Source organism: Lampetra planeri, chromosome 43 (assembly GCF_965212315.1).
Source record: "Lampetra planeri chromosome 43, kcLamPlan1.2.h2, whole genome shotgun sequence".
In the NCBI taxonomy this organism is placed as follows: domain Eukaryota; kingdom Metazoa; phylum Chordata; class Hyperoartia; order Petromyzontiformes; family Petromyzontidae; genus Lampetra; species Lampetra planeri.
The window spans coordinates 1,911,722-1,930,401 of NC_136149.1; the positions used below are offsets into that span (position 1 = coordinate 1,911,722).

The window sequence follows — 18,680 nt, forward strand, 5'->3', positions numbered from 1 at the left end:
CGAAATTTATTTGGCAGAGCGAATAAAAAGGGTCCATCAAAGTGGCGTCCTCACCGCACTAACGCGTTTTAATAAAACGTACGAACAGACGACATGCAGTACAACGTCACATACCCGACCGTCACAAAGCCTCCCAGACAAATTAACCGCCGAAACCCAGTGCAATATTTGCGCAATGGGTGTAACTGTCATTTTCCATCGACGTTAACACATAGCCACCTAAGACTCTACGCGAGTTCCCGGCGAGTCGGATATATACGCGACGTTGTACCGAATCTGGTTGTCCCCCTCAACTGCCTTCAAGGGCTGGTGCCGCCAAGGTGCAATTGTTTCTCACTTGCACTCTCCACAATGGACTTGTCCACCTTTACAGGGCCTCAACGAAGCCACGTAAAAAAAGTGGTAAGGAAGGACCTCGCCAACCTATTGACCAAGCTAAGGTGCAGCCCTGCAACTGCTTTGCTCATGCCACTGTCGGGCAGAAGGGCCTCCCCACAAGACAGCCCCTTGAGAGAGGGTATCTGGCCTACTCTACAAAGCATCGCATCTCAGCAGAGGTGGCAATACCCGCACCTTCCCCCCCCCGCCCACCACAGACAACCTGGCTGGTGCACTAACTACGGTATAACCAATTATAATTCGGTGGGCAGAGGTGGTGGGGGGGGGAATATAAAAAAAAAACCTGCCGATTGTTTCCGACTGTCGCGCCGGGAGATAGAATCGAACCGCCAATCTCTGGATTGCGAGTCCAGCGTGTAAAACAATCACACCACGGCAGCAATATATATAAAAAACGGGGACCTCGTTCAATCACATCAGTTTTGACGTGGTCTGGTGGAGGTGCACTCCTCACGGGAGAGAATTGGACTCCAGGCCAGGTCCACTGGGTTGGGAGGGCAAACGGCGTCTCCTCCGCCTTCCTCTCCTCGCAAATACTCATCCAGCTGTTTTTTTTTAACCAAGTGTTACTGTGCCAGTACTGCATAAGAGCTATGACCCCCCCCCCTCCACCACATATACACACGTCAAAAAAATACTATACTGTAGAGACTCGCAGTGCACGCGTGACATCATTCATTATTATTCAAGCTGAAAGGAATGTCAAGCAGTGCCATTTCGAGGCCGAGATATGCCACAACTGCGAGACCTTTATACACTCCAAATGTGCGCGATTAGGCTCTAGTGTTTGGTTCTGTTCACACTGGCCCAAAGAAAGCAAAATGCATTTGGTCCAATTCACACAAAAGTTCTGGAGAGGATAACTCAAATCTACAGGTAGTTGTCAATCCACTTCGCTCGATGAAGGCCTCTACCACCGTGTCGATTATATTCACCGCGCTGGTCGGTGCATGCCGTCGAAAGGGGAGGGGGGGGGGATCTTGGACTGGTTCAGACATGGGCAGGAATCGAATTCAGCTTTTCATGGTTTGTAACGCAATGCGCCAACTAATCGCTGCGCCTCTGCTACAGACGATGTGGTCTGGCAAAATGAGTTCATGACCACTTGGCGATGGCAGGCCATGCTTCCCCACTTTGCCTGCGAGATTTATCTCTTTATTACAGGGGGGTTACATAAAACCCTGTTGTGATATAACATTTGCCTTGTGTGCGAGCTCAATGCTGGCGAGCATCAGCAAAAAAATACATAGACCACTTAAATCAAGCAGACTAATTACTCAACATGTAGTATGCTTGTTCATCAGGAATGCCTCAAAGTTTAACGATTTTATTCAGGAGGGTCCTATCAAGTTCAGTCGCGGGGGGGGGGGGGCAATGTTATTTCAATTGTGTAATTTTCAAGTCATTTTACAGCATTAGATTGTTTGGCCAACAGCAGGTAAATTACATGTTCTTTGTCATAGGAGGAAATCGAAAAATCCCAGAGGAAACCCATGCACAAAAAGGAGAACACACAAATTCCATGCACAAAAGCAACCGAGTCAGGAATCAAACCCAGGTGGTTCTTGCTGCGAGGTACAAACGTTACCACCGCTCCACCCTGCTGCCCAAATGAGCGCAAAAAATTATTAAGTCACGCCAATGCTATTGTAACTGTGTGGTGATGTAAGAGTACAAGTGGTCGTGTAGTCTACTGCACACAATAATCGAGTATTACCACCTGGTACCAGATCGATGCAGGGTTGGGGTGTTACGATGCAGACTCATCCATTATGGCAAACCATGCTCATGGGTGCCAGTGGCTCAAGAGGTCAGAGATTTGGAGTTGGCATCGTTTGAGATCCTGGGCTTAAATCCAAGCAGCCACCTAATCAAGTTCATTTTATTTTGTTTATCAAGGCGAAAACTCAAAGAGACCAAGATGGACCTTTATCTGCAAAAGAGTGACCTGGGTAAACCATAGTAATGAAAGTAAAAACATGAAACCAGAGATAATTAAACCTGGGTTAAAGAATTGCCAATCGATGGTCTCTGCCCAGTGACCAACTACTCCTAAAAAAATATCACATTTAATTTGGTTATTCACATAATTTACCTCAATTCCAGCGGTGAGACTTAAAAATACAAGTTTGACTGCCGTTCGATATTATTTTCAGTGGCACAATGGGTGGGAAAGTGCTGCCCCCAACTATGTGATCCAAAGGTCACTTGAAGGGGTCTTAGGAAGTAGCTCTGTGATTTTTGCTTCCTAACCCAAAAACCTCTATTCTGGATATCTGCTTCCATTGGACATTGCCTAACATTAAGGGCCGCATTGTTCTGCGAGATTTGAATAGATTCTTTGTCTCACACGATGCCAATGGAACAATCTAGATACAATTTTACGGGAAAAGTTTTTTTAAGAATAATAATTTCTGAATAAATTATTGGATCATATGACAATTCATTGAATGGTGATAGGGTCAAACATCATTCCTATAGTGCAAGGGCATCCTCATTGTTCACCACAGAGTACACAAAGGCAAGAGCAATTTGAACGCTAATCAGCCAGGTGGCTCAGCGGTAAGGCACGAGTTCAAATCCTGGTTGCGAGTTCACTCGGCCTATGATCCCTGATAAAATGAAGACTAATAATCAGGTTTTTACCCTTTTTTCTGGCAACAAAACTGAAACCTTTTTACGAGGATTCATGTCTGCATTAACCACAATACTTGCAGTCAAATGAAAACAAAAAAACACACTGATAATATATGCATTGTCCTTGAAACTGATTGGTCCACACCAAGGGACGGCTTTCTTTTGAGCCTCGACCCAATTGGTGCTCGACCAGAGGACGTCAAAAGGTGCACACAGCTCAAAGACAATTCACTATCAAAGTAATGAGGGCTCGGGGTGAGCAAAATGAAGACTGCCACTTTGTAGGAGAGTCAAGGTGACGGTCCTGTGCAGCTGGGCTGTAAACGAGAAATTGCCTAACTTTGAAAGGAGACAAACGTGTAAATATACATATACAGTGTATACGCTACACTAGACACTGCAATATAAGTATATCCATGCTGAGTGTATGCTGCCATATGTAACAATGTATAAGGATATGCCTGCATGCGTGCATATGGCAATTGTACAGTAGTGGATTTACAACAAAGCAGGCAATGTGGCACGTAACGGGGCCCCAGCTATGAACTGGGCTCCACTTTTCTTTGCCGTGCAAAGAACATTCAGAAACTATGAAAAGCCCAAATGAGGCTTAAGTTAAATTGTGTGATGCTCTGGCTCTGCCATCCCATGCGGTAGTTCTGTCACCATGGAATTGTCTACACAACATGGTGTATTTTGCGGGCCAGTCTCAAACAAAGGAATGAATGAAAGAAATTTCATTATACGTTTTTTTTTTGTAACCAAGCTGTTTTGTATGCCAAGAAGACATCGTTTCCCTAACAATGGAGAGTTAAATAAAAAATACATATTAAAAAAAATTATCCTGAAGTTGAGTCGGGATAGGATTTTTTTTTAATCAAAGCAAAACTGTCGTGTTTAATTGAACATCCGTCAAACGCTTTACAAGCGTCTGCGTCTCTTGTTTGCACGGTCCCTAAGGCAGGCAACGTGCATGCACTCGTATATTTAAAATACACAATTCCCCGTTGTGCGCGGGGTCGAACTCAATCGCAACGCACAAAGCACATAAGTAGCCTCCCCGTTACACAAAGGCCAACACAAGCCTGCGCATACACAAACCCCACACAATAAAATAAAGCAGTGGCAGAAATACACGTATGCGTGCCTCTAGATTCTATGGACGGACAAACCGTGAAACTGATACGTGCAGAGTTCAAGCGTGCCTTTCTGGTGCTCCGATATCTGCTACTGCGATCATGTGTACCTCCAGCCGATTTGCTGAAGACACTGGTTCCCTTTGGCAAAGTTTTCTTTTCCCTGTGAATATCAGTCACTAGGGATAGGTGATGAATGGATTCTATTGTGCAGGTCTCATTTTTACAGATACGACTAATCAAGTAGAGGTGGCACTAAATAGATTTTATTTTCCACGTTTAACCAGTGGTAATCGCACAGATAACACAAAGGGTTATCATCGTTATCAAAAGTGCGGTCACGGTATCACGGAAGAGGTCACACATTCAGTCTGGCTCTTTAAAAAAGATGACTTTAAAAAAGGGACACAACGCACTGAAACACAACACAGAAATAAAACGGAGACAATTACACAACACTGCTGCATTATTATCCAGACTCCACCGATACAACAACATGCAATGCGAAAATCTACAAATTATCGGTGTGTCTGCTTAATTGTTCAAGGCACAAAGCACGGCTTTGGTCGTGAGGTGTAACTCGACATTGTATAAAATATGAACACTCGGACCAGGGCGCCGTTGTTTTAACGCCTCGCTCGGGGAGACAAAGAGCTGAACCCCGGTCGTGGTGCTTTATTCACTTAATTACAACTCGCAGCCCTTTGCTTAAGCAAGGACTTCATCAATTCACAACACTCAGGTGTAGAGATTATAAATAAGTAATGCACGGTCCTTGGTCGATCCACCGCCGTGCAGGTCTGGCCATACTTCACCATGCTGGTCAATGTGAGTCGGTGAAGACGGGGGCGGGGGTGGGATAGAATTAGTTCAGACATGACGCACAACCGACGATGTTAGTCACGGCCTGGAATTAAACTCGGCTCATCGGGTTCATAATGAACTAATACTTGCGCTATTAATACATTGATACTTGCATTTCCGTTGTTCGGTTCGCCTTTTTGGCGTTCTCTGGTCGACTAACACTGGTGGAGACAACAAGGCCGTAAAGAAGGCCCTCTCTGGTGTAGGCCATTCAGTTTCCAAGATAATACAGACATTATAATAATCAGAGGATGTTTGTTTGCATTTTTTGCTGCAAGAATGTGTGGTTAACGCAGACTTGATGCTATTGCAATAGGTATCAATTTGGTGTTTGAACGCCTTAATACTATACGGAATGGATGAAGTCCATTCTTATTTCTCATCATTTTGATACTGGCAAATAGGTCTCATATATACCACCTCCGCCACCACTCCACCGCCCAGGTATTTATAATCGTGGTGATGACCGAATGATGAGTTCATTCTTAGCCTCACACATCACCGGCGATTAAAACAAAACTAGATTTCAAACGCACGGATCCTAGGAATATAATGGAATATAATTCATCAAGACAAAGGGGCTCAAAGGGTGGGAGATACACGCATTCCTGTGTTAGGATGAACGCATGCCGCACATACATCCCTGTACGCTTACTCGCAAGCAATCTTCAGCATATACCTGCACTGTGTATCAGCAGCACCCATCAACACATGCATGTAACGTGTATACACACACTACACGTGTATGCATACAATCAGCAAGGGCACTTAAAAATTTACGTTCAATATTCGAATTTACAAAAAATATAAAAACTTCAAGTGAACTGACAAGTATTTGCAAGATAACACACACACACGTTAGGAACTACACACAATAACAGCACACTATTCAGAAGACAGTGCAATACAAGTACAGTGTATGCGTATACGAATTACACACAAAGACAACAGAGTATTAGGGTGGCAGTCAAAATTCAAGTTTGTCATTTTCAAGATCACACCTCCTTGTTGTATTAATGTGCCTGTTAAACTGAAGCGGCTACGAGTTTAAAAGGCGATTCCTCAACATGTACTAGTTTGCTCGACGGAATTGGAAGATGCATTACAGTACTTAAAGCAAAGAGTATCAGAGTAATAGAGGCATAGATGCCGAGAATAGTAGGGGGGACCCTGAGTGAGTAGGGGAGGGAGTTGGTGAGTGAGTGAATGATTGGGTAGGTGAGTAGGTTAGCGAGTTGGTGAGTAAATGAATGATTGGGTAGGTGAGTAGGTAAGCGAGTTGGTGAGTAGGTGACTGATTGGGTAGATGAGTAGGTAAACTAGTTGGTGAGTAAATGAATGATTGGGTAGGTGAGTAGGTAAGCGATTTGGTGAGTAAATGAATGATTGGGTGGGCGAGTAGGTAAACGAGTTGGTGAGTAAATGAATGATTGGGTAGGTGAGTAAGTAAGCGAGTTGGTGAGTAAATGAATGATTGGGTAGGTGAGTAAGTGAGGTAGTAGGCGAATAATTGGGTAGGCGAGTAGGTGAATGATTGAATATGTGAATAGGTAAGTGTGCAGTTGAGTTAGTAGGGAAATGATTGGGTAGGTGAATTGGTAAGGGAGTATGAATGATTAAGTAGGTGAGTAGGTAAGTGACTAGGTGAGGTAGTAGTTGAGTAGTAGGGTGCCACTCAATACACATCGAGTCGGAGTATTAGGGACAGACGATGCGGAGATGATCGGAGAGCCCTGCGAATACGAACAGAGGAGTGTGAGATTCTCAGATGTTGATTTATACACCACAAGTCACACATTGAGAGGAGAGATTGTGAGCCCAGAAAGCGGATAGTGGCACCCGAATATATTTCCTATAGACACACACACACAGGTCAAAACAACGAGCATGAAACTAGATAGGTTAGCGAGTGCTATGCATATAGGACGTGTGTATTTGTATAATGTTTACACATACAGAGTAACTGTACACACATTAGAAACGTGCGGCACTTTTATCAAACCACTGTCGAGAGGGCTTCTTCATGCCATTGTGGGGCCAATGGGGTTATTTTACCACACTTGGTGAACGTGGACTGAAGGCTCGTATTGTATACAGAGACAATATACACAAACACAGAGAGTTACAGACGCACACAACAAGAACACACACACACAGTACGAAGGTACACAACCATGCGGTGGTGCGTCGTACTACCACAATACAGAGGACATTTCACAATCCATTGCCTGCGATGAATGACCTCTCAAAATGAAAACATTCAATCGTGGAATTGGTCAAACATTCCATCCATGTAGGGGACCCCCCCTTGCGACTCGCACATTACTCCCGTTAATCGAGTCAACGTGGCAAGTCTCGGGGAAGGCTTTGTCCCACCGACACAAAGAAGATTGATGCGACGCATATGTACAAACATTTTTAAATTAAGTGAACACGTTAAGGGATATTGGTGACTCGTAAACAAACGAACGGAAATGCGACAAAGCACATCAGCGCATAAACAAAGACGTCGCTGCTGTTCTTGGGACATGTTGAGTTTGGCATCAACGTGTGTACACACACTTCCGTGTTCATGTGCGGGGAAACGGTACCGTAAATGGTACGAATCCGGGGAAAACGGAGTTCGATTCCCGCTCACGGCCAACATCAAGTGACGAAAATCGTGAACCGGTCCAGGGTCCATCACCCTAAGTCGACTCAAACCCTTAAAACAAGTCTCCCCGGTGCTGCTGTGTCGAGACATCAGCATTCGGGAGACAAAGGCGGACGGCCCTTTGTGGCTTTTGACCACAGCATCCAAACACGTGGGTGCAGTCCCGGCCTTCTTAATAGGTGCTCGCTAACAGCAGCCGTCTCAACGGCACTACGGTATATGCATACACGGAGGCTTTGTGTGTGTGTGAATAATGTCAAGTACGACTGCACATCTGCTTTAAAGAGAACACAACCTCCATCATTTACAACCCGCGCAACGCCATGTGAGTCACGGCACTCACGGTACACGTACAGTAACACACTGTACGTGAGCACATTCAGCGCAACAATGAGTTTAAAGTCTACTTTGGTAACACAACTATAGAACCAAACACGCTATGCGTAGACTGCTGTACGGGCAACACTATCCAGAGCAGCCCCCCTCTTAATCGAGTCGCTTTGCATTGGGTTATGCTTTACGTTGGGGATGTTGGCCAAATGTGTTAACGTGACCCACGTGTTTCGCTTTTTGTGTGGAGGAAGGAGGGGGGGTAGAAGAAGAAAAAACACAAAAGAGATCCCGAAGAAAACCCACCACGCGTGTGACGGGGGGGTAACACTCAAAGCTTCGCACAGATGGATTCAAGAATCCATTGCTGAACTACCGTCGGCTGGCCACTTCTCAGCCCCCTATATATGTAGAAAAAGGGACAAAGAAGCTTCGTTTAGCAGTGCACAGATACGTTGCAAGTGGGTGCCAGGAGTGTCTGTCCACTCCACAGCACTACACATGCAGTATACACGAACACATGTGTACTCTGCGTGTCACTGGGTACACGAGTGCATCGTGCGCGTTACACATTGTCACACGTGCTTTTTTACAGTGCGCACACGTGCCACAACCGTGTACATATAGCATGTTGTATATACAGTACACACATTAACAGACTACATAACAGCAGTACACACAGTACAGTAGCAGTACACACAACACCAGCACACACAACACAGCAGCAGCACACACAACACAGCAGCAGTACACACAACACAGCAGCAGTACACACAACACCAGTACACACAACACCAGTAGCAGTACACACAACACTGCAGCAGTACACACAACACCAGTAGCAGTACACACAACACAATAGCAGGACACACAACACAATAGCAGTACACACAACACCAGCAGCAGTACACACAGCACAGTAGCAGTACACACAGTAGCAGTACACACAACACCAGCAGCAGTACACACAACACCAGCAGCAGTACACACAACACCAGCAGCAGTACACACAACACCAGCAGTACACACAACACCAGCAGTACACACAACACAGTAGCAGTACACACAACACAGTAGCAGTACACACAGCACAGTAGCAGTACACACAGCACAGTAGCAGTACACACAGCACAGTAGCAGTACACACAGCACAGTAGCAGTACACACAACACAGTAGCAGTACACACAGCACAGTAGCAGTACACACAGCACAGTAGCAGTACACACAACACCAGCAGTACACACAACACCAGCAGTACACACAACACAGTAGCAGTACACACAACACAGTAGCAGTACACACAACACAGTAGCAGTACACACAACACAGTAGCAGTACACACAGCACAGTAGCAGTACACACAGCACAGTAGCAGTACACACAGCACAGTAGCAGTACACACAACACAGTAGCAGTACACACAACACAGCAGCAGTACACACAACACAGTAGCAGTACACACAACACAGCAGCAGTACACACAACACAGCAGCAGTACACACAACACAGCAGCAGTACACACAACACAGTATCAGTACACACAACACAGTAGCAGTACACACAACACAGTAGCAGTACACACAGCACAGTAGCAGTACACACAGCACAGTATCAGTACACACAACACAGTAGCAGTACACACAACACAGTAGCAGTACACACAACACAGTATCAGTACACACAACACAGTATCAGTACACACAACACAGCAGCAGTACACACAACACAGTAGCAGTACACACAACACAGTATCAGTACACACAACACAGCAGCAGTACACACAACACAGCAGCAGTACACACAACACAGTAGCAGTACACACAGCACAGTATCAGTACACACAACACAGTAGCAGTACACACAACACAGTAGCAGTACACACACCAGCAGCAGTACACACAACACAGCAGCAGTACACACAACACCAGCAGCAGTACACACAACACCAGCAGCAGTACACACAACACCAGCAGCAGTACACACAACACAGCAGCAGTACACACAACACAGCAGCAGTACACACAACACCAGCAGTACACACAACACAGTAGCAGTACACACAACACAGCAGCAGTACACACAACACAGCAGCAGTACACACAAGACCAGCAGCAGTACACACAACACCAGCAGCAGTGCACACAACACAGTAACGTAACGTCGTGGCGCAAGATGATCGTCCTAACACGGTACAGACTACACACGGGCATGTGTGTGAGTACACGCCACAGGTACTCGAGTTAAACACACAAGTACACACACTGGGGATGTGAGAGTACGCGTAGTACTGTAACACACACAAAGCCTTGGTACAATTACAGCACTAGGAACCACACAGAGTGAGTGGTTGAGTCTTCGTAAAGTACTTGGAGGGTTGACACGCACAACAAAACGTGTACACACACAGACTGAGTGACTTTTCAAGGGAGAGATCGAGTGAGTTCGTGACTTTATCAATGATTTCAGTCCGCCCAAGTCTAAAGCCACACAAAGTACAACAACAACAAAGCGAGTGAGCATATCACCAAGCTGTTCTTTCGTGGATCGATGATCAATGATCGAGCCGAGTTCACGTACTCGAGAGGGTCACACGAAAGGCAAAAGTACACACAGCCACGCGGTACACACACACAAGCACAAAGTACAAACACTGGGTACGAGTGGTTCGATCAATTGCGAGTATCGAGAGGCAAGTGATCGGCGGATTAGTGAATGGTTGAGTAGGCGAGTGATTGGGGACTCTTTTGAGTCGAATCCACCGTACACGCTCGCACAAAGCACACACACAAGTACACGGATCTAAGTACACAGATCTAAGTACACAGATCTAAGTACACAAATGGTTATATCGCGAGTTGGTTTTAGCGAGCGGTTCGTTCATCGAGCGAGCGAATCGGTGGCTAAGTGAAGCGAGGTGCTTGATCGATCATTTCTAGTGCGATTAGGTAATCGATTTGAGTCTACGAAACGAGTGCTTTCAGTGGTCGTGGTGTGTGTGAGTGAGTGTGTGTGTGGACGTACTAGGGGTCGTTGGTGAACCTCGGGTTCCTTGGCGGCTGGAACCCGTGGAGGTGCGCGCTCAAAACGTCGAAACAGAAGCAGCACATCTCAGGAGACGCCACCGCCGCCGCTCCGCGTTGTCCACCAGCCGCTCCGTTCACCATCATCATCGTCCTCGAGCCGGTCCCAGACATCGCCTCCCGGCCTCCTCGTCCACCACCACCACCTCCACCCCCCAAGCCAACACTTAAGCTGCCGCCTCCTCCTCCTCCACCTCCTCTGTCTAGCCCGTCCACGTGGCCATTGTGTGAGCCGGCTCCGCTTGACGCCGCCGCCGCCGCTGCTGCTACAGCCGCCGATGAGGATGATGATGACGAGGCTGGGGTCGATGATGATGATGTGGTAGAGGAGGCGGTAGCGGATGTGGACGAGGTGGACGAGGAGGAGGTGGTGGTGGAGGTGGTGGCCAAGCGTTGCTTTTTGACCCCGCAGCAACCCGCCGCCATGTTAGCGTCTGGTTCTGCGAGGCAGCGTCTCTTGCCCATGGTTCTCCAGGTCCTGTACACACACACACAGCCACACACACACACAGACACCCACACACACACAGACACACACAGCCACACACACACAGACACGTGTGGAGGGAGCGCATGGGGCGGGCTTTTAAAAGTTGATCTTCACCCCCATCGCCGTCGATGCCGCCACGGCCTCCTCCTCCTCTCTCTCTTTCCTTAACAGATAGAAGTTTTAGCGGCGAGGTAAAAATATGGGGCGCAATAACTAAAGACGACGGATCGGTGGGTGTGTGTCGTTCCGGCGTGAAGCAAGAGGTTTTGATGATTTATTAATTGTAAAATAGCGCGCACTTCGCTGTTGTGCTATTAGTTGGCGGTTTGAGTGGTGGTGGTGATTTAGGCTGTCGTGGTGCACAGTAGAATTTGTATTTTACATTCTTTAGATCTTTCGGTAAAGTCACGTAGAAACGTTTTAATGATGACGACCGCTTGGTGTTGCGATTGAAACGTCGTAGTTTTTATTTTATTTATTTGAACATATCGACGTGACTTTACCAAAAATACCCAAAGAATATTAATTATTGCAGTCACGAAAGCTTTGTCAGGATTTAATTTTTAGTTTGCAGCTGTGGTTTAACACGTCGCTTTGTTTAAAATGTAAATCCGGCATTGTTTTTATATACACTCGGGGTTATGTTACGACGTGTGTTTTTTATTTTTGCTTAACGTGTTGCAAGCTGCGCCGGGTTATGTAGCCAAAGTGCATTGCGCTAAGTTATTTGACTAAATAAATGTGTGCGGTCGATCGATTTTAATATCGCGTGGTTTAATAAAGATGAAAAGGGGGGGAGAGTAAGTGTGGAAGAGTTAAAAAAAAGTGTAGGATTGGGTTTAATCCAATGCAGTAATTTTTTTAACGTAGTTTTGCTAACAAGTAATGTTTAAAGTGTTTTAACGCATGCCCCACGCGTGGTGGGTTGTGGAACATTGAATAATTATCAGTAAGAAACTGTTTACAGCGTAACTAAATTAAATTAATCAGGGAAACGTTATGACACATTCGTTTTTGCGACGTGACAAAAATGTGTAGTTTGGTATAATAAACAAATTGTTAAATTGCTTAACGGTACAGTGCGTGTACTGTAGTGTAATGCGTCTAAGTTTATTCTTGTTGTAACTTTCTACATTCTCATTCGTTTACTTACGATATGATTACTTGACGTTACATAACGTGTACCACTTCACTCTTTCAATGTTGATTTATAAAACAAACTAAATCTGACGTGTTTTGCGACGTATAGTTTGATGCGCGAAATTAAATCTAAAAACAAATAAATTTCACGAACGTCATAAAATAACTTAAAGTAAAACCACTGCCAACTTGACAGTAATTTAACAGTAGTATATTACTACACTATACTTCACAGTCCGATTACCACGGTACAAACACCTTGAATGATGATCTTAAGGTGAATATAAAAGCGCTGTGGAAACCGAGGAATTGATAATAACAATGTGCAGAATTGACTCAAATTACAGCGGCGTCCACCAACAGCACTGCGTCTGTAATGAAATGTATATCAATGTGAAACAAATAAGAGATTATTTAAGTAAATAACGTAATTTTATCGCATTTTAATTATAAAGCTGCCACGTGATTGGCCAACGTCTCGGCTTGCCCGCCCGCTGCGTTGTAAACACCTGACAGGAGGTGAGGTTCACAAACGACCTGGGGGCACACTCGCGACGGGACACGAGAACAACGCGCCACGTTAAAAGTGCCCCCAGGGCGATTGGTCTTTGTAAAACGTCAATGGAGGGGAGGGGCCCCGGACGAGAACAGCTGACGAGCCACGCCCCCACCCTCAAGGCGCTCAACATCAGCCGTGGCCACTCCACTGCTGGTTGTGAGGCCTCAGGTTACAGTGAATGTCTATTTTGAGGCCCTTCAGCAGTGGGCTGACAAAGGGGTGAGGGGGGGTAGATTTGTGTAATCATCAGCCGTGGTCAATACACCGCTGGATAAAGTCCTTTAGTCTGATGGTCTGTAGTGAAGTATTGTCTTTTGTGGCCTTCGTCCAGCGGTGGACTGACCAAGGCGTACAGTGCGCCGTAATTAATTGCATATCGGAAGAAAAATATTTTAAAAAATGTTTCCTGCCTGGATTCCTGCCTGGCGCGCGGCCAAAAGTGCGCGTGCGCGGCAGTGACGTCACCGCGCACGGCTTGCGCGATGACGTCACCGGCGTCCCGCCTCGTTGGGCTGGGCTCGTGCGTAATGACGTCACTTCGCCCCCCCCCCACCACCCCGGTCGTGAATCGGCACAAAAACGCCGACCGTACTATACTGTAGTAAAGTATCGTACTGTAGTACAGTAATACGCTGTTGTACAGTATCACACTGTTGTACAGTATTACACTGCGGTACAGTATCGTGCTGTGGTACAGTATTGCACTGTTGTACAGTGTCGTGCTGTTGTACAGTATTGCACTGTTGTACAGTATTGCCGTTGTACAATATCATATTGTAGCACAGTATTATATCGTGGTACAGTGGTGTAGTGCAGTAAAGTATTGTGCTCCACTGTAATAAAAACACTTTTGCTGGCTGTAAGGACGGACAGGTCCAAAGGCATAATAATCATCACCAGCCATGGTCAATGCACTGCTAGACTGGTTTACTAATTGTATTGTTACCCAGGCGAGGGCAGCAGCCAAACCCTCTCCACGCGTGTTTATAAACCACGAGTTTCAGTCAACGTAGCTGTGACGGTCCGAAGAAAGCTTGTGTTGCCTCCGAAACGTCGTGATTTATTACTTTATTTATATTATTATTGCTATTATTATTTTATTTATTATTTATTTTTCCCTACGTGACTTTTCCGAAAAAAACCCTAAGAGTATGAATCCTTGCAGTCACGAAAGCTTCAAATCTAGAATATAAACCACGAGTTTCTATTGCCCCTCCACCACCACCACCCACGGTGTTGTCGGTGCCATGCCGCACCCACGTGGTCAGAGGCATTGCGTCCGCCGCTGATGTTAGCCGTGAGTCTCAACTCGGGTGAACCGGGGTTATCAACACAGCGCGCTCACTACTGCGCCACCACTCCCGTGGCGATTCGAGGGCTGTATCGATCAGTATCGATACCGCGATTGTATCGCCCGGTCGATTTACAACCGGGCGATACAAATTCAAATCGATATTGTATTGATACTGAACGTCGATCTTGATGTAAAGCTTTTGTGACTGCAGGAATGGATATTCTTTCGGTAAAGTCACGTCGATAGAAACATTATCGATCACCTCCATGTAACGTGACGGCGTGACCCCTGCAGCCACTAGAGGTCGCTATAATCACCAAAGGAAGCTGATTTTCTGAACAAATCTTGATCGATTAATCACATGGGGGCAATCGAGGCAACGCAAAAATTAATAAATCCATAGTGTGATCTAGTTTTGAGTTCAACTAGAACCCATATCCTCCGGAGAGGGTCCTTGCCTATAACGTCTGTTCAGCGTTGGTACAAGCATGCCTGACTGCTGATGCGACACTTAATGTCAAAACCGGTCCAGAGTTTTGCCTGTGTTGAACCAATCAATACTTGCTGAAATGATTCACTCCGAGAATGCCGTGATGGGTATGTGTAAAAAATAAATATTTTTATCGAGTAAGTGGAAGGACAGTTATGTGAACGAGACGTTTTGTCTGCTTATTTGTGTTACTACTACCGTGTAAACGGTCATGAGCAATCTGCTGCCGGATGAAGGCCTCTCCAATTGAGATCCTCTCAGGCAATAACTATGAACACTACATTGATTGCACAGCAAGGGAGAACGACTCGTTGATTAGATTTCCTCAATGAATCCACAAAATAATGATGTTCATATCCACATTTAGCCTTGTATAGCATAAGCCAACTGAGAGTGACATGCTAAAGTGAGCATTGAGACACTGGTACACATCTCCTGTTTCCAGCCCTGAGCCAGTGGTGGAAATTCCACATTCCTATGGCAGCGGCGACTGACTTCATGGGACAACAAATGTTGACGTTCCCGTGAAGTGGTGGTCATTTGTTTGACCCCCAAACGGATGATGGGGCCGAGTCAACCCAAAACCAAGATTTGAGTTCGTCACCTTCCGATTTGTGAGACCGCTCACTCCACCCTGAACCACTTGGCCAGCTCCCCGGCTTGGAGAACAAAACACATTGGTACTGTTCATATAGTCCGGTTATCTATAATTTAAGTGAAGCTTATACAGACTAAAGCTATTTTTCCAACAACCTGAACCAATGCAAATCAAAGCAAATGTAAATCACTGCAAGTAAAATCTGATATTATTTTACTAATGCGCGTTTACCCAGGAAAGCCTCAATACATTTTTAGGAGGGTGTTGCTATATTGGGATGTGTGGCCAATTCCATTCACGAGTGTTTGGTTTCATGTGGAAGTAAACCAGGAAAAACATACAAGGGGATAACATTCAAAAGCTCCACACAGATGGATTCAATAATCTATTGCGGTACTGCCATCTCCTGGCTTCCTCGCAGCCCAAGTCAACAACAGCTGGTATTGCTCTCTTCTCTAACCCGCCCCCACTGGATATCCGTGAAAAAGAACTTCATAGCTCATGGGATTCTTTCAGGAAAAATAAAGATTATGATTCCCAGGCAGCCACGCAACCAAGCACTAACCATGCTCAACCCTCCTTAGCTTCCAACATCTCACGATAATGGTCTCTGTCACGGTGATTTTGTCACAAGCAAAACCAATAAACTACACAAGCGCACAGATCCACAGCATGGCTCCATCACAACTAAAAACATGAACAACTTCAAACATATTCGACCGAGAGATGCGAGACAATTTAAACCACATGTAAACATGCATTTAAGAAATTATCTCCCGTGCAATTTATTTGTGTTTAAACAATCGTGTGCATGGCAATAAGGAGGCATTAACAAGTTTTAAAAGTGCAACCCCAAGGTAAGAACACTCGACAACCGTTACTCAAACTCCGTGACTACGTGGTTTGTTTTTTTGTCAATTCAAGCTATCCGCCTCTTTGGACTGGAACCCACATTCTCATGGCCAATTTCGCTTCCAAGGGCTGTCTTGAATTCCCTGCGTCAACATTCAAGCCAGGCAACACACTTCCCCAAAACACATTGCAATCGAAAATGTCGGCGGCAGGAACGTCGAGTTTTGCATTTGATTTAAAATGAACTTGTGAAGCAATTGCAGTCCTGACCTTTTATTCGGATGTAATTTCCGAGAACGTAATTTTGGGAAGCATTTCTGGGAGAGACCTGCCAAACTCACGCGATCGCTCACGCATACAAAGCAATGGCACTTAAACGGCTCCGCACAGTAAGAATCAAGAATCAGTTACTGTACTGCCATATTCTGGCCACCTCACACCTTCAAGCCAACAACACGAGGTGTACAATGGCTATAAACTCACCGCAGAGGTCGCAACCGGGTACCCGATACCCGTCCCCTACCCGATACCCGGCTACCCGTACCCGGCCGGGTACGGGTAGCCGTTTGCGACCCTGGTGCGGCTGGGTACAGGTACGGGTAGGCCGTGAGTCACTGGTGAGTAACCGTTTGTCACTCATTTCGGGTAAGGTACAGGTACGGGTACCCATTTGCGACCCTGGTGCGGCCGGGTACGGGTAAGGAATCAAAACCCGTTTGCGACCTCTGCCCCACCGGCCCAACCGCCTTCATCTCAATCCAATTGCTGATGTCTTCATGTCGAACACTGCACACCATATGCCACAGAACGGCACCACTGCGGGTGGCTGCTGCTCGTGTTATTGCAGACTTGACCGAGTGGGATGCCTGTTTTAGGTTTTATTCGCAGCATGCAACCGTCAGAGTTGTGCATCGATGGCCACGAATTGTGCATGCCAAATCCGCATGCGCATAGTTATATATACACAACAACAACACACACAGTGCATGAGTGCCGGGTCTAAAATAGCTTTGGGTTTAGTAACAGGAACTTAACCATGTGAATTCCTGCTTAATTTATAGACGGACAGCTGTGGTCGCATGCAGTCCTGCAAGATGATTGCCGGTGTCTTGTCCGGCGTTACCTTAAGTTTCTGATCTCGAGTCTGAACTGAAGTGGCTATCCCACCCTGATCCTGAAACTGTGTTTCCGTGTTGGTAGTCAACTCGAGTTGCCTGCCGTTTCCCTTTGGAGACTGAATTTTCTGGGCCAATTTCACTTCATGGGTCGCCCAGACTTCCCTTTGTCACACTTCGCTCTGAGCGTAAATACAATGCCAAGCATGATTCGCAATTTTATTTTTGGGTTAGGTCACGTAATGATCTTGATGTTTTGGCCACTTTTGTTTGGCGAGGAAATCGGAGTGCCTCCAAGAAAGCCCATCTCGCATACGAGGGGAGGAACAACGCTTGAGGTCCACGCCAATGGGATCATGAACTCATTTGTTTTGCTGCCATCTCCAGGCTCTTCGAGCCCCAGGGGGTTTCGGGAATGTCACGAATCTCTGTCTGATCCATCAACCCTTGCCTCAACATTTCTACGTCACCCATACCTGATCATTACTAATATTTTACCATTGCCACCATCATCAGCATCATCAGCACCGGAGCACTACCACAATCTTTGCTACCATCATTGCAACGGCAATCCCACAACATTATCAGCAGCATCATCATCATGGCTTTCATAAATCCAATATGTATAATACCACTTGATTTCACCGACACCTGTACGATAGCAATATCCATTAGCACATCACTATCATCATCATAGGCAGCAGTATAGACATGACCATCGTTATCAGCAGCAGCAGTACCATCACCATCACCACGATCATCGGCATAACCATCGCCGCTCCGGGCACTGCCCACCCGCCCCGCTTGTGCAAGCTGCATCGGCATTTCCCCCACGTTATCTGGAAACCGCCGCAGCAAAAAGATTAACAACGTTGCACCACAGAGTGAGCAGGCGAGATGACAATCCGCTCTCACTGCAAAATAGCAGCCGATGTGTCGTGTTGCATGGGAATGGGCAGTGACTAGGAGCGCAGCCAGACCTCGCCAGCACCACAAATGGGTATTGCTAAAGCAATACCTGTTTTAGATATGGCTAAGAGAC

At 46.1% G+C, this 18,680-nt stretch overlaps 1 protein-coding gene across 3 annotated transcripts in view; it reads right to left on the reverse strand.

Annotated features, from left to right (window-relative positions):
* Positions 1-13,321, reverse strand: part of AMMECR1 (AMMECR nuclear protein 1) — a 38,587-nt gene extending 25,266 nt beyond the window's left edge. Inside the window, exons 1-2 of one of the 3 annotated variants that reach the window (XM_078614011.1) lie at positions 12,744-13,321; positions 11,042-11,578 (exon numbers count right to left, since the gene is read on the reverse strand). In XM_078614011.1, the coding sequence (XP_078470137.1) occupies positions 11,042-11,565 (524 nt within the window). In that variant the 5' untranslated portion in view covers positions 11,566-11,578; positions 12,744-13,321. Of the gene's footprint in view, positions 1-11,041; positions 12,711-12,743 lie in introns of those variants that run through there. The other 2 variants (XM_078614013.1, XM_078614012.1) reach the window with 2 other exon arrangements.
* Positions 13,322-18,680: the final 5,359 nt, after the last annotated feature.